Source organism: Oryza glaberrima, chromosome 5, assembly GCF_000147395.1.
Source record: "Oryza glaberrima chromosome 5, OglaRS2, whole genome shotgun sequence".
Taxonomy (NCBI): domain Eukaryota; kingdom Viridiplantae; phylum Streptophyta; class Magnoliopsida; order Poales; family Poaceae; genus Oryza; species Oryza glaberrima.
Window position 1 is genome coordinate 7,230,202 of NC_068330.1, and position 10,621 is coordinate 7,240,822.

Sequence of the window (10,621 nt, forward strand, 5' to 3'; positions counted from 1 at the left end):
GGTGGCGCTCGGCAAGTTGGCCTCTATGAACTACACCCCCTGTACAGTTGCAGTCGATCTCCACGTGGCCGTCGTTGTTGTGCGCCAGCCGTCCCGCCATCTGGTAGAACCGTGAGGTCTCCCATTAACCCCTCCCCTCCCCTATTCCCACACCGTGTCAGCGGCCGATTCGGCACCACATAGCTAGCACGGCGAGATGGAGGGATTTGACGGTGCGTGCTCGCCGGGGTACGCGCCCTCTCCCCCCTCATCTCCGGTGGATCCGGAGTTAGGGCGGACTCGATGCAACGCTATGACGAGGAAGCTAGGGCGGTGGCGACGGCGACCATGCAGGTTACTCCAACGTGCCGGAGCTCCAGGTCATCTGGCCGGCGGGCGACGTGCGGCACGCAGCGGGCGGCGGCGGCTGGGGGAGGATGGCCAGTGACACGTCTCGATCCTAGGTATCCCTCTAATCCCTAGTCATCGGGCCGGCTCTACAGTGATGAGATAGCAGACTTAACCATTCAACAACCGTATATTTTACAGCAATGCCATGTATTTTTTTTCTCTGGAAATACCCTTCTACTACACTGCTCCGCAATTTAATGAGTCTAGTAGAAACACATCTCATCCATTGGATCTGTTATAATGGATGGCTCATATCCATACAGAGGTATTCTAAAAAAAATCCTTGTTTTAAGCATGATCCCCATCAGTCTTCTCTCGGAATGCCAGCTCCTGCGGGATGACTAGAGCTGTGTTCGGGGGTGAGGGTTGAGCTCCTTAGCACGCAAAACGAAGCAGCATTTAGTGCATGATTAATTAAGTATTAGCATGAATAAATTTGAAAAATAGATTAATATGATTTTTTAAAGTAATTTTCATATATAATTTCTTTTAAAAAACACACCGTTTAGCAGTTTGAAAAACGTGCATCCGAAAAATGAGCTAGGTAAGCTGGGAAAGCAGAGATAAGTAGTTGTGATACCCTGCTAGCTCCTTTCAGACTTTAAGGCGATCGTTGTTACATGCCCTGTTTCCATGAAAAGCGAAACCAGAGAGCATGCATGTTTCGGTAATCCCCGATTACCGTGTTCTTATTATCTGCCTTTCTTGGACATTTTAGTTGTTAGCAGTGTGAAGAAGTATATAACCTTCGAGAATGGGTGAAAAGGCACACACTGATTATTTGATTACACGTGGGGTAAAGAAATATCACCTTTCAAAAATATGAATGACTGATCTTACATACAACTTTCAGTTTTTTATATGACATCGTTGATTTTTCATATAATATTTGATCATTCATCTTAGTTAGAACTTTAGTGTAAATATATAAAAATATTAAGTTAAGTTCAGAGTTTCTTTGACAATAAACTAAGACACAATAAAATAAATATAAATTATTTAAATAAGATGAATAGTCAAATGTTACGTCAAAAGTCAATAGCATCATATATTAGAAAAAAGAGGGAGTACTAGCAAACTATTCTCCCTTTTATTAATGCAAAGCATTCTCCCTTATTTCAAATGAGCTTGTATGCAGGAACAACCCTGGCATAGTATGCCTGTAGCAAAGTACCTCAACCTCGTATGACATATCTGAATACAACGAATCTAGACACATCTTTGTACTAGGTTGCCTTTTTTCGAAATGGAGGGAGTAGAGTTTAAAAGGACACATTGGTTCAGAAGGGGAGACAAGAGACTGTAACACAATGTGTCCTTCTAAGCTCTACTTGGTTCATAATATATATATAACCCTACTTGGTTCATAATATGTTACAGCAAAAATAATGACCATGGGCTTGGAGATGTTACCGTTTTTACATGCATTCATGGGGTACTGATTTCTTCAAATGGTTTCTTTGGACATGGATTCTAGGATTTTGATGCAAAGCGTTTTGAATCAGCACCTAATAAACTATGCCTTAGCCATATCCAACAATTAATACATGTGCACCGCCGCCCTTCTATTCTTGGATTTTTTTTATGGTATACCAGAAAATTTGGTCAGCCGTCCATTGTTCTTCGATGAAAGGATCAATCTCTCTTGTGTTAGGTATGCTAAAACATCTATTTATTACAATTTAAAGTCTATCAATTACAAAAATTTTTACAATATGGAAAATAAATTAATATTTCCAAATTTCAACATAAAACAAATCCCGGGCAAAAGCATGCATGCTCACAATTTTTCTGTGTATCATAAGAAAATGGGGGGAAAAGGGTAGTTGTGTTTATGCATAGTTGGCTAACTTAACATGCGTTAAATTTTGAATGCGGCACAACAAAATCTGGTGTTACAACTGCTTAATTTCTGCCTTGGCTTTCATATCAGCTATTTCAGGCCTACCCTATCTCTGTTCTTCCATGGAAAATGGAAGCAGCCCTATGCCCTCGATAGCTACTGCATTTCATCGACACGGAGATTTGAATTCCCAGTACCTCCCATACCCACTTTTATAAAACTTTGCTCTACTATATGATCAACCTATGTGCTAGGTTGCTAATGTTATAATCTCTTGTCTCACAATCATGGCCCCTCTCTTTGGTGATGGACCATGCGTTTTGAGCTTTGTATTGGTGTGGCATAGTAAATGGCCAAGTCTGTGTTCTCACCCATGTGGAGATGGATTCAAAACTGAGGGCCTGTTTAGTTCGCGAACGAAAATTTTTGGCATGTCACATCTGATATACGGACACACATTTGAAGTATTAAACGTAGACCAATAACAAAACAAATTACAGATTCCGCCTGAAAACTGCGAGACGAATTTATTAAGCCTAATTAATCTGTCATTAGCAAATGTTTATTGTAGCACCACATTGTCAAATCATGGCGTAAATAGGCTTAAAAGATTCGTCTCGCAATTTACACGCAATTTATATAATTAGTTTTTTTTTCATATTTAATGCTCTATGCATGTGCTAAATATTCGATGTGTTATGGTGAAAAATGTTTGTTTGGGAACTAAACAGGGCCTGAATATAATGACTCCACCACGAGAGAAGGGATGTTGGCACCTCTTTGGTCTCTAAAGACTGGTGTTGTCATTTCAGCATTAAAAATGTCACAAAATTGATCGTGAGTCTGTTAACTTGGCAATTTGTAGAGTATGATTTATTTATTTATCTATTTTAATTCGGATTTTCTCTTTAACCCTGGAAGTGAGCTGTCCATCTCCACAACAATATATAGTGCTTCCCTTCTTGCAATGCAAGTATGTGCGACTGCTATTTATGCATATATATATATGCTGTTCGGAAAGTGGATTTGTGAATTTCCTTGTTTTTATATTTGTAGTAGACATTATTGAACAATTATGACCATAAAAGGCTCTTGGACGCAAAATAGAACTGAGAAGAACTCATGGATCATGAGATGAGAAAAACCCAGACTAGCAATACAGTCAAAAGATGGTCGTGTATGTGGGCACATGAGAGGTATCGGGAGCTCAGATATCGTAGGATGGCACATTCAAGACCCTTTTTGTTCCCCTTGCATAGGAGGGATTGATTTGAATGGAAGTAACAGCGCAAGGCAACAGGATACCAATCATGAGCCACAAACGCTGAATTTCTCCAAAACGGCTTATTGGGTTTGCACGTGAAGTTAGACCGGATTAACAACGACAGCAAATACCTCATTACGAGAAACTATTCTCAGTGCAGTTAATGTGGCCTCCGAACGAATTAAGGGCATCATATTTTCGCTTATGCTTATGGTTATCAGCCAAAATTTAAATTTTCAACCTGAAATTTGGAGCTGATTTTGAGGTTTTCATTGAAGTTTATTTTTCACCCTTTGCTTTTAGATCACTAAAAACACGTATATAAAAGATATATTCACAAATTAATTTTCATTTGCAAATATGCCGTTTCGCTTATACGATGGATGTCATGGGCATTGGGCTGTAGGTCAAGGCTTATAGGTAGCCCAAACCAATCAAGTTAGAGATAAGATTATTAGTTAGATAAGATAAGGTTAAGTTCTTACATAGGGATCAAGTTGGTACCATCTATACAAGGATGGAATTGTGTCTATTATTAATTAAGCAATGAATATCAATTAGTCTAATCTCTCCCTCCCAACAATGTTCTTCTCCCTAGCCTAAACCTATATACCTTCTTCAGGAGCCGACGCCGCCCGGCTATCTTCCCAGTGGTGTTTATCCCGTCATGGCCTCGGGTCATGACAACTTGGTATCAGAGCCACTCACCATGGCTTCCGATGCCGATCGAGTTCTCCGTGTCACAGGGAGCCATCTAGTATATCCGGTGGATGAGTATCTACTTCACCAATTGTTTGATGGCTATGGAGCGGAAAGGAAGATTGAAGTACGCCAGATGGGAACACATGTGGAGGCCTTCGTTCCGTTTCAAACTCGAGCAGCCGCTGAGCACGCTTGGAATCTCAATGGCCGTGCCATCTATGACGGCTGTTGTTGGCTGAATATACAGTGCAAGCAGCCGTCTAGTAGCACCCAGCAGGCAGCGGCAACACCCCTTCCCCGGATCGCTAAGAAATTAATGGCAGATGTGCTGGAATTGAAGGCCATGTTGAAGGCAAGTAACGCAGCAAAGAAGGTGGTAGATGGGTGTACCGAGCAAGAGGTGGCAGAGCAGCAGAAGATGGCGGTGAGCACGTTGACAACTTCACCATTGCCTCAGTTTTCTCCGCCGGAGGCTGGCGTCCTGGAGGAGCAGGATGCTTCATCTCTGGCGAAGGCCATCGGCTAGCGGCATCTGTCATCGTGCCTACATCTGCATCGGCAATTAGTCTTCAAACAAAGCAGATCCTCGATGTGCAGAGCGAGCTGCAGCGTGCCGCCGAAGGTAACACTCACTTCCTCAGCAAAGCCGGTGTCCATAACAAGATGGTGGGTGGGTCATCTTCGGCTGGTACATTAATTCTTCAGGAAACCCTCGGCTGTTTTGTTGGTTGGTACATTCTTCAGGAAACCCTCGGCTGTTTTGTTGTTTGTCATGGCGTCGGCGTGTCGAGCGAGGCAAGAGCAGGCGAGGAGGTCCACGCCGCGAGGAGGGCGGATCCATTATGATGGTGGTGGGGTCTCGAGCTCCCACTGCTGCCGTGAAGACTCTGAGAGCCCCATGAAGAATCACTAAAACTTTTTAATGTATGTAGATGGTAGAGGGGACTGTAACTCTATCTAGTTTGCTCAGACCTACTGTTATTTCTTTCTGATCCGCCACTCACCGAAGAGCAGAAGCACACCGACGAGCATCGGGCGCCGTGCACGAGGCGCAGGCGAGATGCGCATCGTGGCCTCTCGCTGGGCTTGAGCCGCGAAGGTGGGGCCGATAGCTCACACGTGATCGGAGCTGCGGCGGTGATTGCGGCGCAACAAGCGGCGTGGCTTTCGGTGCAGCTGAAGCTCTAGATACGGTGGCAGATAGAGGGCGCGTATCCGATTTGTTGGAGGCGACGCATTTTCCGGGAGACACAGCTCGGTTTCCTTGGGCAGCAGCGCAATTTCAGGAAGAAGGAAAGCAATCAACACGGCGACTCCATCACCTGGCGATGCGGCTTCTACAGGCGGTTGACACTCGAGTGGCGCGATTGGGCAAAGCGGTAGGTCCGCGACGTTTCTACGTCCTTCAAGCACCAGGTACACGACGCCGTTGCGTGGTGGCGCGGACGACGGACAGTTGGGCGAGGTCTTCTCGTCCTGCATGGCTGAACAGATTGATTGCGTTCGAGCGCACGAGAAAGAGAGAAAGATTGTTTCGTTTCCCACGCGCACGCTTCCCGAACTACTAAACGGTATGTTTTTTTTAAAAAAAATTAATCCATTTTAAAGTTTAAAATAGTTAATACTTAATTAATCATGTGCTAATGGCTTACCTTATTTTACGTATCTTTTCAATTTTTTCAATCCCCTTCTACTCAAACACACCTTAAGTTATAGCGCTTGAGAAAGAGATACATGCTGCTTGCCATCATGCATTGGGCCATGAGCAGTCAGCTTGGGCCTTTGCCATGGCATAGACTTGGCCTTTCACTGAAAGCTTCTGGATGGGGCCCGCCAGTGGTTTCAGACAGCAAATTGGCATGGCAAATTATCTTCTATCAAATTTTATTTTCCTGTCATAGTAATGTAACAAGTCGAGATGTAAACAGCTTGAGTTATGTTAAGTTTTATCTAGGAAGTTATTTAAGTTTAGAAGTCTATGTTGCAGCTCGAGGACGAGCTGCTCAAAAGGAGGGGTGTAATGTCATGGGCATTGGGCTGTAGGTCAAGACTTATAGGCAGCCCAAACCAATCAAGTTAGAGATAAGATTATTAGTTAGATAAGATAAGATTAAGTTTTTACTTAGGGATCAAGTTGGCACCATCTATATAAGGATGTGATTGTGTCTATGATTAATTAAGCAATGAATATCAATTAGTCTAATCTCTCCCTCCCAACAATGTTCTTCTATCTAGCCTAAATCTACATCCCTTCTCAGGAGCCGACGCTGCCCGGCTATCTTCCCGGCGGTGTTTATCCATAGGAAGTAAAACCAAATTTTCTTTTATTAGAGAAAACTATCGTTAGCATTTTCATAGAGCAGACGGCATAAACGCCACTTGTGGAAATGCTTTCATAAGCTAGCGGCTCTTTAAGCCTGTAGAAATGTCTCCCCGGAGCTGAGGATTTTATAATGAAAATATTTACTATTGTACAGAGTAAACCGATGGAAATAATCAAATGGAATATTTTATGGCAATTATCCAGTTGAATATGAATATGTCTACGTTTGTGTTCATATTTGAATCTATATAGTTATGTACCCATATGCCTTTCTGTTCTCAGTCGTTCTAAATTATTTGCTGCATTTGCACACTGTTTTACAGATTGCACCTGTGCTGAAAGTTGATTGAAATGAATATATTTAATATTTTGCAATATTAAAAAGATGAAAATTAATTTTCTTCTGATCTAAATGTAAGTAATATTTCATTATGCAAGTGATTTTTCATGTCATAGTAAAGTTCAACTAATTGTAGTATGACTAGTTTCCACTTTCCAGGCTTGACACTTCAGGCGTTCGTCATTGCCTAGCAAGCTAGCACCCTCGGAAGAACCATTCTATGGCACGTTTTTATTCAAAAAATTAACTTTGCTGTAATTTTTTTCTGTATTTACAATGATTAATTATACGAATTCTCTTTATTCAGATGCATATTTGAAAAATCAAACTCCAGCCTTCTAGGTTGTTTTGGAACCCACCAAAAGGAATTTGATCAATAATTTAGGAAAGGTAGCAACCAGGGTGGGCCCAGGATTTTCAACTTGGGTATTTGAAATTAGAAGAGATAGAAAAAAATTTTCAACCCAAGTCTAATAGTTGTATATTACGTAACGGTATAAACATGATTTCAAATAGTCATAGATGGATGGATAAAATTGATCATAAATTGAATGTGTTAAGCATATTAGAGCATACAAAATGGCAAAATGATAAGAAATCTTACAATTTAGAGCAGAACTTTTCGTTTCTTGATATTTTGAAAATGATTGATGATGTCTTTATCCTTGACTTGCAAGAAGAAATCCCTTTCAATGGATGTAACCAAGCAATCATTCAAATATTCTTGTCCCATCTTGCTTCTTAACTTGTTTTTGATATAGTTCATTGAAGAGAAAACCCTCTCAACACCAGCAGTTGCAACAGGGAGAACTAACACCAATTTGAGAAGTCTGTAAACAAGATCATAGCGAGAAACCTTGTTTGTTTTGACAAGCATCATAGATAGGTCTGCTAAACTTCTCAAATTTGTGAAATTCTCATCCTTACCCACATCACTAATATAGCGGTTCAGTTGAAAGGGGAGTTGGTTCATTTCTTCAACATCAAAATCACTAGGATAGAACTTGGCAAGCTTAACTAAGTTGTCAACATTAAAAGCAGAGAAGGATTTGGCTGGGCTAAATGATGCCATGCATCTAAGTAATTCTGTGTTTACCTCATTAAATCTGTTATTGAGCTCTTGAAGTTACCTATCAATGACACCCAAAAATATATCGGCATGGAATCGATGGTAATTAATAGCATCTCTGAAGAATTTCCTTGATCTTTGTATAGGCTTATACTTCCCATCCATGTCAACAACTTTAATTTTGTGCTTCACACAAAAAGAAGTGACCTTTCCAAGAAATTATTTCCATCCACAATCTTCTCTCAAAACATCAAGTTCTGCCTTTGTGAACTCAAGAAGATCCATTGCATTCACAATATCTTGCTCCCTCCTTTGCAGAGCATTGCAGAAGTCACTTGTGTATCCAAATATTTCATTCATCATGTGCAACAAGAAAACAAACTCAAATGACTGAAATACTTGTAGCATAGTTTGAGCTCCTATAGCCTCTGCCCCATTACACTCTTTCCCAACCTTGAATAGAACTTTCTTGATTGAAGGATATAGAAGCATGACATGCATTACTGTCTTGTAGTGAGATCCCCAACGTGTATCACCTGCCACCATATGTTAATTAAAGTAGTGAGTACAATTTAGAGGTGTAGTAGAGATATGATAGAGGATTGGAGGTAACAAGGTTCTCACCTGGCCTTGCTAAGCCCATCTCTTGATTCAGACCTTGGCCACTCTCAATTTCACCCAACTTCAATGCTTCAATCATATACTCAGCTTGAGCTATACGAAGCATGCGGATCTTTTTACAAGACATCCCAAGGACATTCAACAAATATGCAAGTTGCCCAAAGAACCATGCACAATCAGTATTCTCCTTAGCAACAGCTACAAGGGTTAGTTGAAGTTGATGGGCAAAACAATGTACATAGTAAGCTGAGGGGGATTCATCCATAATTAGTTTATTCAAACCATTAATATGACCCTTCATGTTACTAGCACCATCATATCCTTGTCCACGTACCTTGGATAAGGGTAGTTGGTACTTAATAAGCAAAGACTTAATTGCCTCCTTAAGAGTCAATGATGTAGTATCTTCAACATGGACAAGACCAAGAAACCGTTCAACTAGTTGCCCCGTTGTATTGACAAACCGCAAGCAAAGAGCCAATTGTTCTTTTTGGTAGGCATCACTAGACTCATTAGCAAGAATTGCAAAACACTCATCATGAAGTTCCTCTATGACAAGTTTAGTTGTTTCGTGAGCACAAGAACCAATGAGTTGTTTCTGAATCTTGTGGTCTATCATTTGACAACCAGTTGGAGCATTTCCTAGAACCACCTTATTAACTTCTTCAAAGTTCCCAGCTAGCCATTGCACAAGTTCCCTAAAATTTCCTTTATTGTTAGAATCCTTTGGCTCATCATGACCACGAAAAGCCAACCCCTGCCACAGAAGATATCTTATGCACTTAAGTGACCATGTCAAGCGAGCTAAGTATTGAACCTTAAACTCTGCAGAGTTTGATGCAAAGGACTCACGAATTGATGTCTTAGGTTGCATGAACAAATTGTATTTCTCTTCAGCTTCACAATGAGCACTATTGACAGCACCAGCATGTTTACTAAATCTACTTTTAATGTTCCAATTTCTAAAACCTCCATTAACAAAAGCATCTCCACCATGATTGTTAGTGCTATCTTTGAACAAGTAACAAACAAAGCAATATGCAGCATCTCTATGCACACTATACTCAAGCCACTTGAACTCAGAAAACCATTTTGGCAGGAAGCGGCGCATACCTCCACACTCATGCTGCGGAAAATCCCCCTTCTTCATCTTTGGTTGACAAGGGCCCAATGCAATATACTCCCTTCTAACTGAATCTTGGTCATTGACATCATATTGTGAGATAGGAGTCCTCAATCCAGGATCATGCTCTATGTCATATACACCACCATCATTGTCTTCATCACTTGATGACTCATCATTTGGCCCTCCTCCAATATCATCATTCTCTACATCAGGCGGTACTGTGGTTGGACTGCTTGCCCCACTATCACTCTCATTCTCGGGTTGACCTTGATATATCACTACTTGCATCTGACTCTCAATACAAGAAGGCTGACTTGGACCAATGCAAGAAGGCTGACTTGGACCATTTTTTCTCTTCATGTTTCAAACCTACAAAACAACAATATACTAGGCATTAACCAATAGGGATTAACCAATAGCCATGAAGGGAGAGTTAGTGAGTTACCTTCGTCGTATCGCCTACTCGGTGGAGCTATGGAGCCGTGGAGCGGTGGAGGTGGTCAGTGGCAACGCCTGGAGGTTGGAGGCAACCTCCGCCGGTCGCCGGACCGCCGTCCGCCGGGCGCCGGTGTGGACGTGGGTTGCGGGAGCGGGACGCCGACGCGCTGAGATGCGGGCGGCCGGCGGCTGGTGGTGGCGGTAGCGCAGCGGGCTGCGGGCAGGGGCAGCGGCAGCGCGCAGGGTGACCGGTGAGGGCGCAAGGCGGCGACTCGGCTGGAGTGCGGGATTGGACTCAAGAGATTTGGGAATGGGAACTGAGGAGATAGGGTTAGAATAGTGTTTGGGCTTTTTTTTTTTTGGCTATTGGGCCAATGGGCCTGAGGGTGGTTGGGAGGAAAATGGTGGGAGGGATAGGAATCGTTTTTAGTTTGGGCTTCTTTTGAATGGGTAGGCCTTTTTTTCTTTTTTCATATATACATATGGAATATATACTTCATATATG

The 10,621-nt window shown here is 42.0% G+C and overlaps 1 protein-coding gene across 1 annotated transcript; it reads right to left on the reverse strand.

The window, feature by feature from the left end:
• Positions 1–8,150: 8,150 nt before the first annotated feature.
• On the reverse strand, positions 8,151–10,038 carry LOC127773465 (uncharacterized). The gene is made up of 3 exons (XM_052299529.1): positions 8,835–10,038; positions 8,556–8,750; positions 8,151–8,467 (listed from the first exon to the last, which is right to left on the reverse strand). Exons 1-3 carry the CDS (start codon positions 10,036–10,038, stop codon positions 8,151–8,153), a joined length of 1,716 nt encoding a protein of 571 aa, XP_052155489.1.
• Between the last annotated feature and the right edge of the window lie 583 nt (positions 10,039–10,621).

Bases quoted from the DNA above. Each gene is read 5' to 3' on its own strand.
- LOC127773465 (XM_052299529.1), bottom strand. From the start codon at position 10,038: ATGAAGAGAAAAAATGGTCCAAGTCAGCCTTCTTGCATTGGTCCAAGT. The intron at 8,751-8,834 runs GTTTGAATAAAC...TAACCCTTGTAG, and splicing joins CATGAAGGGTCATATTAATG to CTGTTGCTAAGGAGAATACT. The intron at 8,468-8,555 runs GTGAGAACCTTG...ATATGGTGGCAG, and splicing joins GATGGGCTTAGCAAGGCCAG to GTGATACACGTTGGGGATCT.